This window comes from Hypanus sabinus, chromosome 5 (assembly GCF_030144855.1).
Source record: "Hypanus sabinus isolate sHypSab1 chromosome 5, sHypSab1.hap1, whole genome shotgun sequence".
Classification (NCBI taxonomy): domain Eukaryota; kingdom Metazoa; phylum Chordata; class Chondrichthyes; order Myliobatiformes; family Dasyatidae; genus Hypanus; species Hypanus sabinus.
Window position 1 is genome coordinate 66055062 of NC_082710.1, and position 24625 is coordinate 66079686.

The window sequence follows — 24625 nt, forward strand, 5'->3', positions numbered from 1 at the left end:
ACAGATTTACTCCACCTCCTGTGCCACGGCATGTCGAGCAGGGAGGAACTGATTTACTCTACCTCCAGTGCCACGGCATGTCGAGCAGGGAGGAGCTGATTTACTGTACCTCCTGTGCCACGGCATGTCGAGCAGGGAGGAGCTGATTTACTCTACCTCCTGTGCCACGGCATGTCGAGCAGGGAGGAGCTGATTTACTCTACCTCCTGTGCCACGGCATGTCGAGTAGGGAGGAGCTGATTCACTGTACCTCCAGTGCCACGGCATATCGAGCAGGGAGGAGCAGATTTACTGTACCTCCTGTGCCACGGCATGTCGAGCAGGGAGGAGCTGATTTACTGTACCTCCTGTGCCACGGCATGTCGAGCAGGGAGGAGCTGATTTACTCTACCTCCTGTGCCACGGCATGTTGAGCAGGGAGGAGCTGATTTACTCTACCTCCTGTGCCACGGCATGTCGAGCAGGGAGGAGCTGATTTACTCTACCTCCTGTGCCACGGCATGTCGAGCAGGGAGGAACTGATTTACTCCACCTCCTGTGCCACGGCATGTCGAGCAGGGAGGAGCTGATTTACTCTACCTCCTGTGCCACGGCATGTCGAGCAGGGAGGAACTGATTTACTCTACCTCCTGTGCCACGGCATGTCGAGCAGGGAGGAGCTGATTTACTCTCCCTCCTGTGCCACGGCATGTCGAGCAGGGAGGAACTGATTTACTCTACCTCCTGTGCCACGGCATGTCGAGCAGGGAGGAACAGATTTACTCCACCTCCTGTGCCACGGCATGTCGAGCAGGGAGGAACTGATTTACTCTACCTCCTGTGCCACGGCATGTCGAGCAGGGAGGAGCTGATTTACTCTCCCTCCTGTGCCACGGCATGTCGAGCAGGGAGGAACTGATTTACTCTACCTCCTGTGCCACGGCATGTCGAGCAGGGAGGAACTGATTTACTCCACCTCCTGTGCCACGGCATGTCGAGCAGGGAGGAACTGATTTACTCTACCTCCAGTGCCACGGCATGTCGAGCAGGGAGGAGCTGATTTACTGTACCTCCTGTGCCACCGCATGTCGAGCAGGGAGGAGCTGATTTACTCTACCTCCTGTGCCACGGCATGTCGAGCAGGGAGGAGCTGATTTACTCTACGTCCTGTGCCACGGCATGTCGAGCAGGGAGGAGCTGATTTACTGTACCTCCTGTGCCACGGCATATCGAGCAGGGAGGAGCTGATTTACTGTACCTCCTGTGCCACGGCATGTCGAGCAGGGAGGAGCTGATTTACTCTACCTCCTGTGCCACGGCATGTCGAGCAGGGAGGAGCTGATTTACTCTACCTCCTGTGCCACGGCATGTCGAGCAGGGAGGAGCTGATTTACTCTACCTCCTGTGCCACGGCATGTCGAGCAGGGAGGAGCTGATTTACTGTACCTCCTGTGCCACGGCATGTCGAGCAGGGAGGAGCTGATTTACTCTACCTCCTGTGCCACGGCATGTCGTGCAGGGAGGAGCTGATTTACTCTACCTCCTGTGCTACGGCATGTCGAGCAGGGAGGAGCTGATTTACTGTACCTCCTGTGCCACGACGTGTCGAGCAGGGAGGAGCTGATTTACTCTACCTCCTGTGCCACGGCATGTCGAGCAGGGAGGAGCAGATTTACTCTACCTCCTGTGCCATGGCATGTCGAGCAGGGAGGAGCTGATTTACTGTACCTCCTGTGCCACGGCATGTCGAGCAGGGAGGAGCTGATTTACTGTACCTCCTGTGCCACGGCATGTCGAGCAGGGAGGAGCTGATTTACTCTACCTCCTGTGCCACGGCATGTCGAGCAGGGAGGAGCTGATATTACTGCCCATTCAAGCAGTATAATGTAAAATCGAATCAGGCTTTTCAGGCTGGTGGTTAGGCATGCAGGGCAATGAAATTTGGAAGTCACTTCTGCAAATAGTAATTGATGCTCGGTCAATTGTTTAAAGAAACCTGGAACGAATGGATGTTTATTGTTGAAATGCATTAAAAGACATGGGGGGGGGGGGGGTGCAGAAAGAGATATGAAAGGATAATCACAGAAATGCTCGATCAAAGTGAAACTGGATCAGCCCTAAGTGATGACATGACCTTCACTTATTCATCTGTTCCATAACTGGCAAAGCAGCTGCATTCTGGGCTGGCTGTTCTGAAGTTTTCCTGGCAGATGCCGGACATTGGAATCAATACATCTTAATGTGCAAAGATCAGCTCCAAAGCTGCTGTAGGGCTTTTTGACAAGTTCTTCCATTCCCACAGGATTGTTGGACACAGCTGAACATCCAGTGGGGGAAGTATTTCTGCAGATAATTTTCACCTTCTGCTTTGGCCCATCCAGCTCCCCAAATGGTCTGAACCAAGGGCCGGTGAGGGACAAGTAAGTGGTAAGGATTTAGTTGCCAGTGCTGGGAAACTGCCGCAGAAACTTTCATGTCATGTTTATACTTAAAGCCTGAAGCTCAAGTTCAAGTTGGTCCTCTAGTTTCTAGACTGTAGGACCAATTTAGGCCAAATACAGACCCATCTTTCTCCTCTGGAGAAACAGCAGATACGTGATCTTGACCACCTGATCTCGGACAGCATTTAAAATGCAGAACTGTGAATGTTTCTGGCTTTGAAAGTGCTTTCAGTCTATCAGGAGCTCTGTATAGAGGGTTCTCTGGAGCAACAGATCCTTTGTCACTCCCAGAATGTCTAATGCAGCTATTTACCTACCTACAGGTGGAAGTGGGCAGGGATTTACTGCTGCTTCTGCCTCAGGACACATGTCAACTACCTTCAGTTGGAATATTCCCCTGCCAGTAACTCACTCTCATTTTGGGAGCTGTAATACTTGTGGCTAATGGCTTCCTATACACAGTGCTATTATTGTGTGAGATTCTCATCGGCTAACTCCATAAAACAAATCACAAACAAGAGAAAATCTGCAGATGCTGGAAATCCAAGCAACACACACAAAATGCTGGAGGAACTCAGCAGGTCAGGTGGCAGCTTTGGAAAAAAGTACAGTTTACGTTTCAAGCTGAGGCCCTTCAGCAGAACTGGGGAGAAAAAGCTGAGGAGTAGATTTGAAAGGTGGGGGGAGTGGAGGGAGAAGCACAGGGTGATAGGTCAAACCGGGAGAGGGAGGGGTGAAGTAAAGAGCTGGGAAGTGAATGGTGAAAGAGATACAGGGCTGGAGAAGGGGGAGTCTGATAGGAGAGGACAGAAGGCCATGGAAGAAAGAAAAACAGGGAGGAGAACCAGAGGGGGGAAAGGAGGTAAGGTGAGAGACAGGGAAAGGGGGATGGGGAATGGTGAGAGGGGTGTTGGGGGGCATTACTGGAAATGAGAAAAATCAATGTTTGGGCCATCAGGTTGGAGACTACCGAAACGGAATATAAGGTGTTGTTCCTCCAGCTTAAGTGTGGCCTCATCACAACAGTGGAGGAGGCCGTGGATGGACATTTTGGAATCAGAATGGGAAGTGGAATTAAAATGGGTGGCCATTGGGAGATCCCCCTTGTTCTGGCTGATGGAGCGTAGATGCTTGGCAAAGTGTTCTCCCGATCTACATCGGTTCTCACCGACAAACAAGATGCAAAACACAGTAAATGACCCTGATAGACCGCTGAACCTGCTGACTCCAATGCTGGCAGGCCTGGGTGTCTCCAGACTGCAACCCTTGATGGCGACCTCAACAGCTCTAACGATCCCGAGCAGACTTGTAACCCGGACTCCACCGCCATCAATGCAGGTTCCAGCAACCTCGGACACCTCCAGAGTGCCGATTGTGCAACCTCCAGCTCCAACTCCAGCCTTGACCTCTAGGCCGGGTCTTCACCTGTTGCTGCTGGAACTGCCATCTCCCCTCACACCCACCACTCCGCAACCCTATCTCTCTCAGGTCCCAGCGGTAGCTCCTGGATCCTCGAAGACCCCACCATCCATGAACACTCCAGACTTTCCTTCCCCTCAGACACTACCAACCTCCTGCCCCCTCTGATCCCAGCTCTCATCCATTCTGGGTTTTCACCATTCCCTCCGACCTTCCCCTCTGACACTACCAACTCCCTTCCCCCTCTGATCCCAGTTCTCATCGTGCCAGGTTTTCACCATTCCCTCTGACCTTTCCCTCTGACACTCCCAACTACCTTCCCCCTCTGATCCCAGTTCTCATTGTGCCAGGTTTTCACCATTCCCTCCGACCTTCCCCTCTGACACTCCCAACTACCTTCCCCCTCTGATCCCAGTTCTCATTGTGCCAGGTTTTCACCATTCCCTCCGACCTTCCCCTCAGACACTACCAACCTCCTGCCCCCTCTGATCCCAGCTCTCATCCATTCTGGGTTTTCACCATTCCCTCCGACCTTCCCCTCTGACACTACCAACTCCCTTCCCCCTCTGATCCCAGTTCTCATCGTGCCAGGTTTTCACCATTCCCTCTGACCTTTCCCCCTTCTGAGGCAGAACGTTCTGTCCTCAATCAGGGCCTCACCTTTGTCCTCCTGCACCCATATCTCAGTGAGTTCCGCGCCCACCATGACGCTGAGCTCTTCTTCCACCGCCTCCGTCTCTGAGCCTATTTCTTTGTCAAGGATTCTCCATCTTGCACCAATGACCCCTTCTCCTGTCTTCAACCTTCCTCCTCTTCCTGGACACCCCACCCTGGTCTTCTGCCTGCTCTGGACCTTTTCATTGCCAACTGCGGGTGGGACATCAACCATCTAGACTTCAACACTCCTCTCTCTTGTTCCAACCTCACTCCTTCCAAATGCTCTGCTCTCCACTCCCTCTGCACTAATCCTAAACTCACCATCAAACCCGTAGATCTCTCAGTGAGATCCCTTCCGTCTCTCACTACCTGTATTCGTGACACTTCACACTCTCTGGATATTTTCAAGGATTTCAGGTTCCCTGGCCCCCATCATCTTATTTTTACTATGAGTGTCCACCTCCATCCCCCACCAGGAAGGACTCAAAGCTCTCCACTTCCTTCTGGACACCCGATCCAACCACCACTCACCTCTGTCTGGCGGAAATTGTCCTCACTCTAAATAATTTCTCCTTCGGCTCCTCCCACTTCCTTCAAACAAAAGATGAGGCTCTGGACACTCGCATGGCTTCCAGTTATGCCAGCCTGTTTGTCAGATACGTGGAACAGTCTATGATCCAAGCCTACACTGGTGTCCGTCCTGCAGTTTTCCTACGCTACTTCAACAACTGCATTGGTGCTGCTTCCTGCAGCCATGCTGAACTTGTTGACCTCATCCACTTTGCCTCCAGCTCCCACCGCCCTCCCCTTTCTCAATCTCTGTCTCTATCTCTGGAGACAGCTAATCCTCTGATGTCTATTACAAACCCACGGATTCTCACAGCGACCTGGATTATACCTCATCCCACCCCGCCACTTGTAAAAACGCCATCCCCTTCTCTCAATTCCTTTGTCTCTCGACACTTGCTCTTGGGATGAGGCTTTTCATTCTAGAACGAAGGCGATGTTGTCCATTTTCAAAGAGAGGGGCTTCCCTTCTTCCACCATCAACGCTGCCCTCAACTGCATCTCATTTCAGCACGTCTGCTCTCACCCCATCTTCCTGCCACCCTACTAGGGATAGGGTTCCCCTTGTCCTCACCTACCACTCCACCAGCCTCCACGTCCAGCACATAACTCTCTGAAACATCAGCTACTTCCAACAGTATCCCACCACCAAGCATATCTTCCTCATCCCCTCACTTTGTCCTTTCCACAGGGATCACTCCCTATGCCAGAGGTCAATCCTGTATTTTGGGGGGATGTTCCATGCAGTAGTTCCTCCACTGTAGCAAAGCTTTTCCTGGATCTTAGGTGGTTGGAACCTGGCACATGATGATGTAGCGGGTGCCGTGGATCCGAGTTCTGTTTACCTTTTCCAATTTTTGTTGTAGTGTGTCTTCGGTTCTCTGAGGGAGCAATGCCTGCAAGTCTGTAAATGAAGTTAGTGGGTGTGGGGCGCAGTGTGCCTGTGATTATTCGGCAGGTTTTGTTAAGCAATGGGTCTATTTTCTTTGCATGAGCTGATCTGCCCCACACAGGTGCCTAGCAGAGTGCTGCAGCGGTTGATCTAAGTCTGGGAGCATTGGCTCCCCATTTCCTGCCTGCTAATTTTTTCAAGAGAGGATTGCGAGAGCCAACTTTCCCTTGGAGTTTTTGGATGTGGGTGGCAAATGAGAGCGTCCTATCCAGTGTCACGCCAGGTAAATTGGAGTCGAATGGTGTTCCAGTTTCCTTCTCACACCAGGAGATCTTGAGTTTCCTCTGGCAACAGACAGAAGCCAGAGCCCCACCAAACAACAGTGCTAGACCCACAGAAACGCTGCCAGACCCCGGGGGCACTCTCGACAGAGCGAGAGCGGGGGTCTGTAGGACGGGAGACAATATGGTGAAGTGGGGTTTGAAGACCAGTGAATCCTGTGAGTGAGGCGAAAGGGTGCAGAACATTGAACACCTTCTGCGCAACTGCCCACTCTCACCTGACACTGACCTGCTCAACATAAACCAAACAACACTGGAGTGGCTGGCTGTCCGGTGTGATAAGCTATGAATGAATGACTCCCTAGGTGAGTCCCTTGTCCATTTGTCCCTCCCCACTGAACTGCCTCCTGGCACTTATCCTTGCAAGTGGAATAAATGCTACACCTGCCCCTATACTTCCTCCCTCACTACCATTCAGGGCCCCAAACAGTCCTTCCAGGTGAGGCAACATTTCATCTGTGAGTCTGTTGGGGTCATATATTGTGCTCAGTGCTCCTGGTGTGGCCTCCTGTATATCGGTGAGACCCAATGAGATTGGGAGACTGCTTCTATGCTCCGTCTGCCAGAACAAGCAGGATCTCTCAGTGGCCACCCATTTTAATTCCACTTCCCAATGCCCATTCCCATATGTCCATCCACGGCCTCCTCCACTGTCGGGATGAGGCTACACTCAGGCTGGAGGGACAACACCTTGTATTCCATTTGGGTAGCCTCCAACCTGATGGCAAGAACATCGATTTCTCCAACTTTCAGTAATGCCCCCCACCCTCCCCCTTCTTCACCACTTCCCACCCCCTTTTTCTTCTCTCTCCTTTTCTCCTTGCCCGCCCATTGCCTCCCTCTGCTGCTGCTCCTCCTTTTACTTTGATGGCCTTCTCTCTCTTTCACGAATCAACTTCCAAGCTCTTAACTTCACCCCTCCTCCTCCCAGTTTCACCTATCACCTGGTGTTTCTCTCTTCCCTACCCTCACCTTTTAAATCTCCCCCTCAGCTTTTCCCTCCAGTCCTGCCAAAGGGTTTTGGGCCCGAAACATCGACTGTACTTTTTCCAGAGATGATGCCTGGCCTGCTGAGTTCCTCCAGTATTTTGTCTGTAAATCAAATATAAATTTAAGATAACAATTGAACATAGAACATAAGAGGCCCTTCGGCTCATGATGTTGTGCTGTCATATTACCCTACTCTAAGATAACATTAACACAGTGTTTCCTAACTGTTTTTAGCCCAACCCCCCCCCCCCCCCCCCCCAAAGCACCTTCATCCTTGCCAACAACCCTCTGAGACACAACATACTTTCTGGCACTCCAATTGTGTGAAAACATGTCTACCATATGCTAACATGAGAAAAATAATTCTGTTTTAAATTTTTATTTGTCTTTAAACGTAGCTTACACAGTCCCTGTGCGCTGTGCAGCAGCTTCAATATCAATGTGATCCTTGATGGTTTTTAGCAAGAGTTTATCTAGTTCAAGTTGTGTCAGCAAAAGCCTTAAGTCCCCACAAATAACAATGTCCAAGTGGTTTCTGTTTTTGAGAGTATGTGGCTCACTGCACTGAAGCCTCTTTCAACAAGGTAGGAGGATGGAAATGCAATGAAGAGAGGTTTAGCTCTTCTCTGAACACCAGGAAACTTCATATAATAGTGTAGTTGCATACCACAAAAGTGGCATATTTGAAAAGCATTTTTGCTTCTTCATCATTCTGAATTTTGATAATTACTTCTTGAAAGTTCTCTTCCTGTTCTTCCATCTTGAAAGAAGTGGGTTAATTATGCTTTACTCAGTGTGTCTATCCCCAGGATTGTGCCTTCATTATTTGGGCACACCTAAAAATCGACAGGAAACTGCACTCCCTCAATCTCAAGCACCTGAGACTGATTCCCCTCCGGCCTCATTGTTTCATCCCCTGTACTGGTCATGGAAATTGCCTCTCCAGTCGTGGGCAAGGGTAGATCAGTAACTGATACTGATGCTACTTTGTCCACTAACATTTCACATTGCTGGTTCCTTAAAAATCAAAATAAATCAAAATCAGATTCAAGTTTAATTATCATTCAACCATGCATGAATACAACTGAATGAAACAGCATTACTCTGGGGGCAAGGAGCAAAAGATACACAGTACATTCAAAATAGCAAACATCCAGAGAGTCACACAAAAAACAAATAGGAAAGGCCAGCTCCCAACCAAGCACGGACACCACGCTGCTCCACCTCTATCGCCTGCTCTCCTGGACTGCCTGTGACTTGAGGCCCGTTCCTCACTTCAACTGAGGCCACGCAGCTTCCCTGCCACCTGTTGCCCCGCCAAACAAGGGATCCAGGACTGCGGCATCTTACATTATCAATGTCCAATAGGGTCTTGTGATTGCATGAGAAATGTCCATAATAATCTGTACTATCCTGTACTGCCTGGGCCATGCTGTGCCGTATGTTCCTTGGACACTTTGCTTTTATCAACTCGTGTATATCTATGGGGCGCCTCTGGTGGATTTCTGTATTCCTGCAGGTGACCTGAATTAAGGACAACTCTGAAAAAAGCTTTGCTTCTCCCCAGGAGTGAAGGGGAGTGGGTGGTCATCATCAAGGTCAAGGGCTGGCTCAGGTCATCAGGGTTCTCAATGTGCCATTGCCTGACTTCAATAGGTACCATCCCGACAGATTTACAACCTCTCCCTCAAATATCTGCTAATTCTCACACTATACAAAATACAACTGCAGAGAATGTACACACTCTGCTCTCTGCCACTTGAGTGCATTTGAACTCATAATGCCCATTGTATTCCTTTGCATTTAAAACTGTTACACCAAGGTTACAGACTTATTCTTAAGACACAAACACCCTCACAGTGAGTCTGTTACTGTACGTTTCCCAGAACAGGTATAGACACACCCACTGGCCTTCACAAACACCCTCACAATGACTCTGCCACGGTACAATTCCCAGAATGGGTACACACACACACCCACTGGTGTTCTGAATGGGCAGTAACCACCCTTCGCAATGGTGGCCCCATCCTGCTGAATTACCCCAAAAGGCCTGGACTCTTACACAAACACACCACACTACTTTAATATCTACCTGTTCAGGTCTCTGTTGTGTTGTGAAAGCTTGTAATCCTGTGGTCATCAACCCAAACAGATCTAAGTGAAGATGTTAATCTTAAAAATGCTCACCCACTTAGACTGTCGAGATTGTGTCAGGAACGCGGCTGGATGGACCCAAACGCAGGACGCAGACACTGAAGTACAAGGGGGAGGGCAGGACGGGGATCCCATGGCGTTTAAGGGTAGAGCTGGGGTTCACGTAGATGGAGTTCAGGAGCGGGCTCCCGGGGTTCAGGCAGACAGACAGGTTCCTGGGATTCAGGCAGGCAGACAGGTCCCCGGGATTCAGGCAGGCAGACAGGTCCCTGTGGTTCAGGCAGACAGACAGGTCCCTGGGGTTCAGGCAGACAGACAGGTCCCCGTGGTTCAGGCAGACAGACAGGCAGGTCCCCGGGGTTCAGGCAGACAGGCAGGTCCCCGGGGTTCAGGCAGACAGACAGGTCCCCAGGGTTCAGGCAGACAGACAGGTTCCCGGGATTCAGGCAGGCAGACTGGTCCCCAGGGTTCAGGCAGACAGGCAGGTCCCCGGGGTTCAGGCAGACAGACAGGTCCCTGGGGTTCAGGCAGACAGACAGGTCCCCGTGGTTCAGGCAGACAGACAGGCAGGTCCCCGGGGTTCAGGCAGACAGGCAGGTCCCCGGGGTTCAGGCAGACAGACAGGTCCCCGTGGTTCAGGCAGACAGACAGACTGGTCCCCAGGGTTCAGGCAGACAGACAGGTCCCTGGGGTTCAGGCAGACAGACAGGTCCCCGTGGTTCAGGCAGACAGACAGGCAGGTCCCCGGGGTTCAGGCAGACAGGCAGGTCCCTGGGGTTCAGGCAGACAGGCAGACAGGTCCCCGGGGTTCAGGCAGACAGACAGGTCCCCAGGGTTCAGGCAGACAGACAGGTCCCCGGGGTTCAGGCAGACAGACAGGTTCCCGGGATTCAGGCAGGCAGACTGGTCCCCAGGGTTCAGGCAGACAGGCAGGTCCCCGGGGTTCAGGCAGACAGACAGGCCCCCGGGGTTCAGGCAGGCAGACAGGTCCCCGGGGTTCAGGCAGACAGGTCCCCGGGGTTCAGGCAGGCAGACAGGTCCCTGTGGTTCAGGCAGGCAGGCAGACAGGTCCCCGGGGTTCAGGCAGGCAGACAGGTCCCTGGGGTTCAGGCAGGCAGACAGGTCCCCGGGGTTCAGGCAGGCAGACAGGTCCCCGGGGTTCAGGCAGACAGGTCCCCGGGGTTCAGGCAGGCAGACAGGTCCCTGTGGTTCAGGCAGGCATGCAGACAGGTCCCCGGGGTTCAGGCAGACAGACAGACAGGTCCCCGGGGTTCAGGCAGACAGACAGGTCCCCGGGGTTCAGGCAGACAGGCAGGTCCCCGGGGTTCAGGCAGACAGACAGGCCCCCGGGGTTCAGGCAGACAGACAGGCACCCGGGGTTCAGGCAGGCAGACAGGTCCCCGGGGTTCAGGCAGGCAGACCGGTCCCCGGGGTTCAGGCAGACAGACAGGCCCCCGGGGTTCAGGCAGGCAGACAGGTCCCCGGGGTTCAGGCAGGCAGACCGGTCCCCGGGGTTCAGGCAGGCAGACAGGTCCCCGGGGTTCAGGCAGGCAGACAGGTCCCCGGAGTTCAGGCAGGCAGACAGGTCCCTGTGGTTCAGCCAGGCAGGCAGACAGGTCCCCGGGGTTCAGACAGACAGGTCCCCGTGGTTCAGGCAGACAGGCAGACAGGTCCCTGTGGTTCAGGCAGACAGACAGGTCCCTGGGGTTCAGGCAGACAGACAGGTCCCCGGGGTTCAGGCAGACAGACAGGCAGGTCCCCAGGGTTCAGGCAGACAGACAGGTCCCCGGGGTTCAGACAAACAGACAGGTCCCCGGGATTCAGGCAGGCAGACAGGTCCCCGGGGTTCAGACAGACAGGCCCCCGGGGTTCAGGCAGGCAGACAGGTCCCCGGGGTTCAGGCAGACAGACAGGTCCCCGGGGTTCAGGCAGGCAGACAGGTCCCCGGGGTTCAGACAGACAGGCCCCCGGGGTTCAGGCAGACAGACAGGTCCCTGGGGTTCAGGCAGACAGACAGGTCCCCGGGGTTCAGACAGACAGACAGGTCCCCGGGATTCAGGCAGACAGACAGGTCCCCGGGGTTCAGACAGACAGACAGGTCCCCGGGATTCAGGCAGGCAGACAGGTCCCCGGGGTTCAGACAGACAGGCCCCCGGGGTTCAGGCAGACAGACAGGTCCCTGGGGTTCAGGCAGACAGACAGGTCCCCAGGGTTCAGGCAGGCAGACAGGTCCCCGGGGTTCAGGCAGACAGGCAGGCTCCCGGGGTTCAGGCAGACAGACAGACAGGTCCCCAGGGTTCAGGCAGACAGACAGGTCCCCGGGGTTCAGACAGACAGGTCCCCGGGATTCAGGCAGGCAGACAGGTCCCTGTGGTTCAGGCAGGCAGGCAGACAGGTCCCCGGGGTTCAGACAGACAGGTCCCCGGGGTTCAGGCAGACAGACAGACAGGTCCCCGGGGTTCAGGCAGACAGACAGACAGGTCCCCGGGGTTCAGGCAGGCAGACAGGTCCCTGTGGTTCAGGCAGACAGACAGGTCCCTGGGGTTCAGGCAGACAGGCAGGTCCCCGGGGTTCAGGCGGACAGACAGATCCCCGGGGTTCAGGCAGGCAGGACCCCGGGGTTCAGGCAGACAGGCAGACAGGTCCCCGGGTTTCAGGCAGACAGACAGACAGGTCCCCGGGGTTCAGGCAGACAGACAGTTCCCGGGGTTCAGGCAGACAGACAGGTCCCCGGGGTTCAGGCAGATAGACAGACAGGTCGCCGGGGTTCAGGCAGACAGACAGGTCCCCAGGGTTCAGACAGACAGGTCCCCGGGGTTCAGGCAGGCAGACAGGTCCCCAGGGTTCAGACAGACAGGTCCCCAGGGTTCAGACAGACAGGTCCCCAGGGTCCAGGCAGGCAGGCAGACAGGTCCCCGGGGTTCAGGCAGACAGACAGACAGGTCCCCGGGGTTCAGGCAGGCAGACAGGTCCCCGGGGTTCAGGCAGACAGACAGACTGGTCCCCGGGGTTCAGGCAGGCAGACAGGTCCCTGTGGGTCAGGCAGACAGACAGGTCCCCGGGGTTCAGGCAGACAGGCAGGTCCCCGGGGTTCAGGCAGACAGGCAGGTCCCCGGGGTTCAGACAGACAGGTCCACGGGGTTCAGGCAGACAGACAGGTCCCCGGGGTTCAGGCAGACAGGCAGGTCCCCGGGGTTCAGGGAGACAGGCAGGCTCCCAGGGTTCAGGCAGACAGACAGACAGGTCCCCAGGGTTCAGGCAGACAGACAGGTCCCCGGGGTTCAGACAGACAGACAGGTCCCCGGGATTCAGGCAGGCAGACAGGTCCCCGGGGTTCAGGCAGACAGACAGGTCCCCGGGATTCAGACAGACAGGCCCCCGGGGTTCAGGCAGACAGACAGGTCCCCGGGGTTCAGGCAGGCAGACAGGCAGACAGATCCCCGGGGTTCAGACAGACAGGTCCCCGGGGTTCAGACAGACAGGTCCCCGGGGTTCAGGCAGGCAGACAGGCAGACAGATCCCCGGGGTTCAGACAGACAGGCCCCCGGGGTTCAGGCAGACAGACAGGTCCCCGGGGTTCAGGCAGGCAGACAGACAGGACCAGGTGGCTCGATAGGCTGGCAGAGACCCCTCCCTGGGCAGGCCGCATATATCCTGTGTAGGGCTGCCTCCCAGGCAGAAACACCGGAGGCCTGGGCACTACGCAAACCCCTAGGCAGGTGTGGGGCACAATCCCAAGGTTTGGGTGGAAGAGGAGGAAGGGGCAGAACCCCCACCGGGCAGCGGCAGACCGGCCAGATCTGCCCGACGGAGGGAAGGGATAGGAACGGGCAGAACCCCCACTGGGCAGCGGCAGACCGGCCGGATCTGCCCGACGGAGGGAAGGGATAGGAACGGGCAGAACTACTGCCGGGCAGCGGCTGGTCGGCCGGATCTGCCCGACGGAGGGAGGGGTAGGAACGGGCAGAACCCCCACCGGGCAGCGGCAGACCGGCCGGATCTGCCCGACGGAGGGAAGGGATAGGAACGGGCAGAACACCCACCGGGCAGCAGCAGACCGGTTGGATCTGCCCGACGGAGGGAAGGGATAGGAACGGGCAGAACTACTGCCGGGCTGCAGCGGGTTGGCCAGATCTGCCCGATGGATGCAAGGGGTAGGAACGGGCAGAACCCCCACCGGGCAGCGGCAGACCGGTTGGATCTGCCCGACGGAGGGAAGGGATAGGAACGGGCAGAACTACTGCCGGGCTGCAGCGGGTTGGCCAGATCTGCCCGATGGATGCAAGGGGTAGGAACGGGCAGAACCCCCACCGGGCAGCGGCAGACCGGCTGGATCTGCCCGACAAAGGGAAGGGGTAGGAACGGGCAGAACCCCCACCGGGCAGCGGCAGACCGGCCGGATCTGCCCGACGGAGGGAAGGGATAGGAATGGGCAGAACCCCCACCGGGCAGCGGCAAACCGGCTGGATCTGCCCGACGGAGGGAAGGGGTAGGAACGGGCAGAACTACTGCCGGGCAGCGGCTTGTCGGCCGGATCTGCCGGACGGAGCGAAGGGGTAGGAACGGGCAGAACCCCCACCGGGCAGCGGCAGACCGGCTGGATCTGCCCGACAGAGGGAAGGGGTAGGAATGGGCAGAACCCCCACCGGGCAGCGGCAGACCGGCCGGATCTGCCCGACAGAGGGAAAGGATAGGATCGGGCAGAACCCCCACCGTGCAGCAGCAGACCGGCTGGATCTGCCCGACGGAGGGAAGGGATAGGAACGGGCAGAACCCCCACCGGGCAGCGGCAGACCGGCTGGATCTGCCCGACGGAGGGAAGGGGTAGGAACGGGCAGAACCCCCACTGGGCACCGGCAGACCGGCTGGATCTGCCCGACGGAGGGAAGGGATAGGAACGGGCAGAACCCCCACCGGGCAGCGGCAGACCGGCTGGATCTGCCTGACGGAGGGAAGGGGTAGGAACGGGCAGAACCCCCACCGGGCAGCAGCAGACCGGCTGGATCTGCCCGATGGAGGGAAGGGATAGGAACAAGCAGAACCCCCACTGGGCAGCGGCAGACCGGATGGATCTGCCCGACGGAGGGAAGGGATAGGAACGGGCAGTACCCCCACCGGGCAGCGGCAGACCGGCCAGATCTGCCCGACGGAGGGAAGGGATAGGAACGGGCAGAACCCCCACCGGGCAGCGGCAGTCCAGCTGGATCTGCCCGACGGAGGGAAGGGGTGGTAACGGGCAGAACCCCCACCGGGCAGCGGCAGACCGGCTGGATCTGCCCGACAGAGGGAAGGGGTAGGAACGGGCAGAACCCCCACCGGGCAGCGGCAGACCGGCTGGATATGCCCGACAGTGGGAAGGGGTAGGAACGGGCAGAACCCCCACCGGGCAGCGGCAGACCGGCTGGATCTGCCCGATGGAGGGAAGGGATAGGAATGGGCAGAACCCCCACCGGGCAGCGGCAGACCGGCCGGATCTGCCCGACGGAGGGAAGGGATAGGAACGGGTAGAACCCCCACCGGGCAGCAGCAGACCGGCTGGATCTGCCCGATGGAGGGAAGGGATAGGAACGGGCAGAACCCCCACCGGGCAGCGGCAGACCGGCTGGATATGCCCGACAGTGGGAAGGGGTAGGAACGGGCAGAACCCCCACTGGGCAGCGGCAGACCGGCTGGATCTGTCCGACGGAGGGAAGGGGTAGGAACGGGCAGAACTACTGCCGGGCAGCGGCTGGTCGGCCGGATCTGCCCGACGGAGTGAAGGGATAGGAACGGGCAGAACCCCCACCGGGCAGCGGCAGACCGGCTGGATCTGCCCGATGGAGGGAAGGGATAGGAACGGGCAGAACCCCCACCGGGCAGCGGCAGACCGGCTGGATATGCCCGACAGAGGGAAGGGGTAGGAACGGGCAGAACCCCCACCGGGCTGTGGCAGACCGGCTGGATCTGCCAGACGGAGGGAAGGGATAGGAACGGGCAGAACTACTGCCGGGCTGCAGCGGGTTGGCCAGATCTGCCCGATGGGTAGGAACGGGCATAGGTCCAGGGTGACTAACACAACAGTCATGACAATGTGAAAATTGGGAAAGGCCAGTAGACAGCGTGACCACGTGAACAACACAAACGAGCGGAGAAGTGGGACCAGCGCATGGGAAGAAAGGTGGGGGAGCGGACCAACCTGGCAGTACTGGTACGGGGCAGAGAAGCATGATGAGGAGTAGATCTGAGCCCGGGCAGGATAACAGAATGCAGAGAAGAGTTCGGAGCCGGCGGAGAAACAGAACAAAACTACCACCCCCTGGTCCCAATCCCAAGGCCCCTTATAAACACCTGCAGCCCAGTGAGTTACAGGTGTGTCTCCTTGAACCAGGAGGGTCCTAACTAGATCACGGGTGATGGGAGGGACAACTGCAGGACCCGGAGTCCAGAGCCCTCGGACCGGATTAAAACCCGGAATGCGGATTCCAGACCGGACCCTGACAGATCGTTGGTCACACGATGGGTCATGAACGTATCCGAATGTTGGGACTGTCAATGAAAGCCACTGGAGGGACACATAGTTGGTTGTATCAAAGTCTTCATTCAACACATACAAGCTGACAGTATTTGGAGTCACTCCCAACATTACATCATATTTTTTTACTAAAGATCAAAGGTAACAGCAGGCCAATTTCTATAGTTACCATGCATTCAAAATGCTTCCTATGAATTACAAATAATTTTCAAACACCTGGCTCTTCACACCAACACTCCAGGCACCCAAAATGAATATTAATCACTGCTGTCTCTGAGTACATAGACAGGTCAAACAATTTAGCTTAGGAAGACCATTGTTCTGAGCTGCATTCATGCATATGCAGACATCTCAGGCCAATCAGGTGTTTCTTGCATTCATGCATATGCAGACATCACAGGCCAATGGGGTGTTTTTTGCATTCATGCATATGCAGACATCACAGGCCAGGTGTTCTTGTACATCAGTCAATGAAAGCAAGCATGCAGGTACAGCAGGCAGTGAAGAAAGCTAATGGCATGCTGGCCTTTATAACAAGAGAAATTGAGTATAGGAGTAAAGAGGTCCTTCTGCAGCTGTACAGGGCCCTGGTGAGACCCCACCTGGAGTATTGTGTGCAGTTTTGGTCTCCAAATTTGAGGAAGGACATTCTTGTTATTGAGAGAGTGCAGCGTAGGTTCACAAGGTTAATTCCTGGAATGGCAGAACTGTCATATGTTGAAAGATTGGAGCGACTGGGCTTGTATACACTGGAATTTAGAAGGATGAGAGGGGATCTGATTGAGACATATAAGATTATTAAGGGATTGGACACACTGGAGGCAGGAAGCATGTTCCCACTGATGGGTGAGTCCAGAACTAGAGGCCACAGTTTAAGAATAGGCCATTTATTAATCGGTAGGCCATTTAGAACAGAGATGCAGAAAAACTTTTTCACCCAGAGAGTGGTGGATATGTGGAATGCTCTGCCCCAGAAGGCAGTGGAGGCCAAGTCTCTGGATGCATTCAGGAGAGAGTTAGATAGAGCTCTTATAGATAGAGGGGTAAAGGGATATGGGGAGAGGGCAGGAATGGGGTACTGATTGTGTATGATCAGCCATGATCACAGTGAATGGCGGTGCTGGCTAGAAGGGCTGAATGGCCTACTCCTGCACCTACTGTTTATTGTCTATTGCCAGTGAGGTACTTTTGCATTCATGCATATGCAGACATCTCAGGCCAGGGGGGTGTTTTTGGTTTACAATTGACCTCAGTCTGCAGCTCCAGGAAGACCAGTGTTCAGAGCTGCAGTTAAATTCAATCTACAATCCACATTCAGGTCTGAAGACTGGTTGCTGTTGTAATTAATATTTGCTATATTCTGTAACTCCAGATGATGCTGTAACAGGTTCAACCTTACAAAGTTTCTCACTTCATACTTTTCTGGATTGAACTCCATCTGCCACTTCCAGCCCAGCTCTGCATCCTGTTAATGTCCAACTGTATGACAACCTTCTACACTCTCATCACACCACCAACTTCCATGTCATTTGCAAACTTACTAACCAACCTTCCACTTCCTCATCCAAGTCATTTATAAAAATCATGAAGAGCAGGGGTCCTTGCACAGATCCCTGTGGAACACCACTGGTCACCAATCTCCAGCTGTAATAAACTCCATCTATAACCACCCTCCGCCTTCTGTGAGCAAGCTAATTCTGAATCTGTGAAGCCAAGTTTCCCTGGATTTCTCAATGAGCTTACCATGGAGAACCTTGCTGAACGCCTTAATAAAATCCATACATACCACATCCACTACTGTACCGTCATCAGTATGTTTTGATGCTTCCTTGAAGAAGTAAATCAGGCTTGTGAAGCGCAACCAGCCCCTCACAAAGCTGTGCTGACTCGCTAATCAGACTACTCTTCTCTAAATGCTCATAAATCTTGTCTAAGAAACCACTCCAAAGGTTTGCCCACCACTGAAGTAGGACTCACTAGTCTATAATTTCAAGGATAATCCCTATTCGCTTTCTTCAAGAAAGGAGTAACATTTGGCATCCTCTAGTCTTCTGCTGAGGCAGCGTGTTGTGTCCTTGAGCAAGACACTTAACAACACATCGCTCTGTGACGACACCGGTGCCAAGCTGCTCGGGTCCTCGTGCCGTTCCCTTGGACAACATCGGTGGCGTGGAGAGGGGAAGGCTTGCAACTTGGGCAACTGCCGGTCACCCATACAACCCTGCCCAAGCCTGCGCCCTGGAAACCTTCCAAGACACAAATCCATGGTCTCATGAGACTAACGGATGCCTATTAGTCTTCTGGTACTACTTCTGTGGCCATTGAGAACACAAAAATCAACCCCAACAGTGCAGCAATCTTTTCCCTTGCTTCCTGTGGTAACCTGAGGCTTGTCCCATCCTGCCCCGAGGACTTCACTATCCTAATGTTTTTTAAATGTTCCAACATGTCCTCTTTCTTAAGCTTGAGATGTTCCAGCCTGTTCTATGCCAACCTCACCTTGATCAAAGTCCTTCTCACTGGTGAATACTGAAGCAAAGTTTTCATTAAGGACCTCCCAACCTCCTCTGTTTCTGGGCATGTGTTACCTTTTTCATTCCTACTCTCACTCTATTCGTCCTTCTGTTCTTCATGTACATGTAGAACGCCTTATGGTTTTTGTTAATTCTACTCTTCAAGTGTCATGGTCCTGTCTGGTAATTCCCCATTACCTCTTTAATTGAGCCTTAAATCCCCTTGCCTGATTTCCAATCGTTCCCAGTTCAGCAAATTACACACACCTGCTTCCCATCAGGAACTGCAGGATAAAAACCCTGGAATCACAACAAGGAGCTGCCAGTTCGTTGGTCAACTCTTGTATGAGTAACCTCGTTTCATGGTTATTTAGGACTGTTAGTCCTAAGCTCTGCATTGTCTCCTGGATTCCCTATGTGAACCTTGTCTCTGTATAAAGACTCTACTGGACACTCGCTTTCTGTTTGCAGTGGCACTATTGCCTAATGACTCTGCCTCAGCGCCTGTGTCCTACACGTGGGTTTGTCCCTAGCCACGTCCTTGCAACATCAAGACCTTTTCATGCCTCCTTCTATCTCTCTTAGTCCTTTCTTAGTTCTTTCATAGCTACCTTACAACCTTCAAGAGCCCTGTCTGATCTTTGCTCCCAAAACCTAAATGCTTCCTTCCTCCTCTTTACTAAATATTCCGCATTTCTCATCAATCATGGTTCTTTTATCCTACCACAAACAAAGGAAAATCTGCAGATGCTGGAAATCCAAGCAACACACACAAAATGCTGGAGGAATTCAGCAGCTCAGGTAGCAGCTAAGGAAAAAAGTAAACAGGATAAAGGATGTCCTGATGAAGTGTCTTTGCCCTACCATCCATTCCCTGCTTCAACGGGACAAACCTATCCAGAACTCCAGGCAATTGTACCCTAAACCCCCTCCACATATCCACCATGCACTTCTCTAACTACTGTACATACGTTCCCTATTTATGCTCCCAAATTCCAGCCTACCAGCATCATAATTGGTCCTCCCTCAATTAAATACCTCCTCATACTGTCTTCTCCTGTCCTTGTCCAAAGCTCTGCTAAAAGTCAGGGAGTTGTGGTCACTTGCTCTGAAGTGCTCACCCACCAAGATGTCTGTCACCTGCCCTGGTTCATTGCCTAGTACTAGATCCAGTATGGGCTGTCCCCTAGTCCGCCTGTTCACAGATCCTTCCTGGACACACCTAATAAATTCTGCCCCATCCGAACCTCTTGCACTAAGGAGGTGCCAATCACTATTAAGGAAATTAAAGTCACTCCTGGCAACAACCCTGTTAATTTTTAACCTTTCTAAAATCTTAGCAATCTGCTCCTTGGTGTCCCTATGCTATTGGGCCTATGAGATACTTACAATAGAGTAACTAGACCCCCTCTCTTTCTGACTTTTACCCACACAGACTGTTAGACAATCCCTTCACGATGTCTTTTCTTTCCACGGTTGTTATACTATCCCTGATTAACATTGGCTAGTTTAAATAGGGTCCAAACTGATATTTGAACCACAAGCAGGGAAAGATTTTGCATACCTGCACCTGACTCTGTGTACTATGGCCCAGAGTAAAACACTAGAACATTCAATGTTTGCTTGTTTCACACAACTTTACATAAGTTAAAGATGTTGTATGGAGAACTGCCTAAATTCCTGAAGCTTGATGGGTGCTCTGGGCTTATTCCAGTGCTACAAAGCACTGGTGACCAGCCTTCAGGGTTCCATTGTGATTCTTGGTCAGTGTCTCTACTTTTTCCAAACAGAGCAAAAACTTCAACTTAGAGTGGAAACAAATAAAATCTAAAGCAAAAACAGAAAATGCTTTAAAGAATCAGGAAATTTGACAACATCTGTGGAATGAAAAACAAAGGACACTTTGAAACATTAATTATGCAGGTTTTGGACCTGCTGAGTCTCCAGCACTTCTCTGTTTTTGCTGCACTCCACGGTGTTTTATTTACACACTAGATTGTGGACTGCCTCGTATATGGCCTTCCTGAGTTGTCAAAGATCTGATGTATGGAGTTCCGATATTACACTAGTTCTCCCATATAGTTTTAAACTATTTTTTCAGCTAATAGTAGTAGTAATAATAATATAATATCTCATGGTATTCACCAATGACTGGATACAATATACATTCCATGTGTTCATTACAGATAGTTTGAGGGTTTATATGAAATGAAATAATTATAACAAGTCAATGTGGACCAATGGTTGATCATGGAAAACCAACATTTATGACTTACAATGAAACCAGCTCAGGAATGGAATCCTAATGTAACCTAAGGACTGCCTGAACTTTATTTGACTGTCCTTACATATTTCCTTCCTGTGAATTACTGCCAGATCAAAGGATATGCTTTGAAAGGGTCTGTGAGTTGGACAATCAAGCAGTACTTTATAAAAATGTCACTAACCCTGTCTTACAAACATTGACATCAATGAAAAAGTAGATGGGTGGGTTAGTAAGTTACCGAGATTGGTGGAGTTGTTAATAGCGTAGAAGACTGGCAAAGAATAGAGCGAGATATAGATCAGTTGCAAATGTCTGCAGTGTTGCTGAGCAGAGAGATCTTGGGCTCCAAGTTCATAGTTCCTTGAAAGTGGCTACACAAGTCAATAGGGTAGTTAAGTTTATAGAACGTGTGCTTTTATTAATCAATGTATTGAGTTCAAAAGTAAAGAGGTTATGTTACAACTTTATGAAACTTCAGTTAGGCCACATGTGGAGTATTGTGTACAGTTCTGGTTGTCCACTATAGGAAGGATGTTGAGGCTTTGGAGAGGGTGCAGAAGAGGTTTACCAGGATGCTGCCTGGTTTAGAGGTCATGTGCTATCAGGAGAGGCAGGATAAACTTGGGTTGTTTTCTCTGGAGTGGCGGAGGCTGACAGAGGTTTATAAAATTATGAGAGGCGTAGATAGGGTAGACAGGGAGCATCTGGTTTCCCAATGTAGAGACGTCTAATACCAAAGGGCGTGCTTGAAGGTGAGAGGGGGTAGGTCCAAAGGGGATGTGAGAGATAAGTTTTTCACTCAGAGAGTGGTGGATGCCTGGTATGGTGGTAGAGGTACGTACATTGGAGGCTCTTAAGAGATGTTTAAACAGGCACACAAAGTGAGGAAGATAGAGAGATATGGACATTGTGTAGATGGTTGGGATTAGATTGGGGGGGTTGATTTACTTTTCAGCTGGTTCAGCACAACATTTTGGTTCAAAGGTCTTGTTCCTGTGCTGTACTCTTCTATGTTCTAAATTTAAAAAAAGTTCTGTCCAGGAAAATAATTTAAGTCTGAGCCATCTCTGCACATACCCTGGGAAAGTCACAAGTCCTTTTTAATTTCATATTAAGACAAATGTAACATATTTTTGAGAATTCTAGAGAAAGTTCTACATGATTATAAATTGGAGTCTGAGTACTATTTCAAAGACTTACCACTGACTGGAAATGTGCAAATGCACTGTTAAGATAAATGATTATTGGAAATAGAATCAGGAATAATTAACGTAATGAAACAGGAACAACTGGAAATGGGCAGTTGGCCAGTCAGAAACATTTTTCTAAGTTTAACAGGCTACTTTTAGACACTATAACTGTTCTTCCTGTTCTCTTCTGATCAGAACAGTTTAGTCAATTATTGTCCCTGATCTTTACAAGATCCTCTTGCACTTTACACAAATTCGACCTGTGGCACACTGTTGACTAGTGAAATACTTAATCACCTCTTCCTGTTTAGACCTGCCTGCTGTACATTTCCAGCACTTACTTTGTATTTGTCTTTCATCAATGTTGCACCCAGCAAAATGATTATTCCCTTTGCTCCTTAGGTGGACCAGGAGAAGGAAAACTGTTTGCCGGAGAACAGGTTATACAGATTAACAATATACCTCTAGATTCTATTTCCCAGGAACATATAGATAATATTATCAGGTAATTAACATTTTTAAACATTCAGTAAGTAGTAAGTTTTAACTGCCAGCAAATAAGTGGCAGACCCACCAGAGGACTGCATGAGAAATGTAAATGATCTTTAGCTCCTTAAGTGGATTGAGTCGAACTTCATTTGATATTCGTCTCTGTTAAATACTTTGGAATATTTTGCTTTATACATGCAAGTTCTTGTCATTGTTAGTGCTGAGCTAAGAAATGAAACCACTTTGATGAAGGCCAGGCCAGGTCTGTTCAACAATTGCAAAGACTATGTCTTCACTTATCCATTCATGGGATGTCAGTATTGCTCTTTAGGTCAGTTTCCTAGCTAATCTGGAATGACTTGCTAAACCATTTGCAGGAGGTGGATAAGAACCATCACATTGCACTAAATGGGGAGAAGCATATAGGCCAGACAAGAGAAGAATGGCATTGAAAAGCATTGGTGAACTAGACAGGCTTATTCAACAATTTAGTAATTTCAGTATCAGTAATTTCAATACTGCAGCTGCTGTGGTGAAATTTGAACCTGTCTCTGCAGATCAATGAATAACCTCCAATAGCTTAAGCACCAACATAAAACACGGGAACGTTTCAGCAAGTTAGGAAACTTCAGTGGGGACAGAAACAGTGCTAAGTTCAGGCCATCACACTGGGAATGGTTGCCTATAAAAAACGTTTTAAGATGTAGAGGGATAAGGGAAGAGAGGAGAAAATGATAAGGAAGGTTTGTAATAGGGTAGAAAGTGGAAGGACTGAGAGTCAAAAAGAATGATAGTGCAAGTACGTTAAACCTGGGAAAGATGCAAATGCAGAATGTTAATCTGAAAACCAAAAAGAACAAAATGAATTTGTAAGGAATACTGGAAATCTGGAATAAAAATGCTGGGAATTTTGCATTATCTCAAATGTTTAACATACTGTAGAGTCTTGAAAACTGAAATATACCTAACTAGAAAGGAAGGTTTTGCAAGAGAAAGTGCTGGAAATACTTAGCAAATTAGGCAGAGTTTGCGGAGCTAGACCCAGACAACTTGACAACAAAAAGTAGGTTTGGAACACCCGCTTAGCCTCTAATATAACTTTCTGAGCATTGCTGAGCTGTATTTGCACCCAGGACACCATTCTCATACCTAATACACTGTTTTCTTCTCTGCATATCGACAATTAATTTCTCTATTATGCACCCATTTGAGTCCCCCTATACAAGGCCACTTCAATTGTCATTATATCCATTGTATAAATACTGTTTGTAGATTATTCCAGAAAGTTCAGGGAAATGTTACCAGTTCTTTACTGAAATGATGAATTGCCACCGAACATTAAAGTCCTGAACTTGGCTATATCCTCTTGCCATTTTGCTGACTGCACTTTGACGGTGAACTCCTTATGGACTCCAGTGAAAACATACGGTCTGCAGTTTTTAATCGAGAAATCTGCTTGTGAAATCTGCATCATGTTAGACTAGTGAGTCCATTATTTTCAATGGAGAAAGACTGTGAGGAATAAATGTAAGTGCCAGATAACTTATGCACCCTATTTTAATTTTTTTGTTTAATTAAGTATTTTAAATTGTTTTACTTCCCGACCTGATTTTGTAACTTTTATGATTGAAAGAAATGAAGGCTTTCATTAATTTGCTATCACCTTTTGACTATTAATCAATGCCAGGGACATTCAGAATATTCATGGAATTTGGTAAGTTTGATATGCTTGACTGCCTGATAGGTAAATGAAAATTAAACGTAAACTGAAAACATTCAAAATCTAAAATCTAAACCAAAAATGCTGGAAGCACTCAGCAAGTTAAGCTGCATCTGTGGGAAGAGAAACAGTGTTAATATTTCAGCTCAAAGTTTTGATGAAGAAGCTCTGTCCAGAAACATTAATCCCATTTCTTTTCCTAAAAATGCAACATCACCTGCTGAGTATTTCCAGATTAGTTTATTGTCATATACACCAGAGTGCAATGAAATTCCTAAGTGGTTTTTTTGTCATGGAAAATTGTGCAACAGATAGTTGTCTAAGCATGCAGCTCCTCGCCACAAATTAATACAGAGATGCTGATACTTCATGTTGATGGGCGTTATTGAAACCTACAAACTTCACGCAAGGATCAATAAAATAGATTCAGGGCTGACAGTTCCCTTGTCGGTGTTCTCTAGAATAGGAGTGACAATCTCAGAATGAGTGGGAAGGC

The 24625-nt window shown here is 51.1% G+C and overlaps 1 protein-coding gene across 1 annotated transcript in view; it reads left to right on the plus strand.

Moving 5' to 3' along the window:
- LOC132393711 (FERM and PDZ domain-containing protein 1-like) overlaps nt 1-24625 on the plus strand; it is a 141913-nt gene that overhangs the window by 25093 nt on the left and 92195 nt on the right. Inside the window, exon 3 of the mRNA XM_059969117.1 lies at nt 22323-22425. Within this exon, the coding sequence (XP_059825100.1) occupies nt 22323-22425 (103 nt within the window). The remainder of the gene's footprint in view (nt 1-22322; nt 22426-24625) is intronic.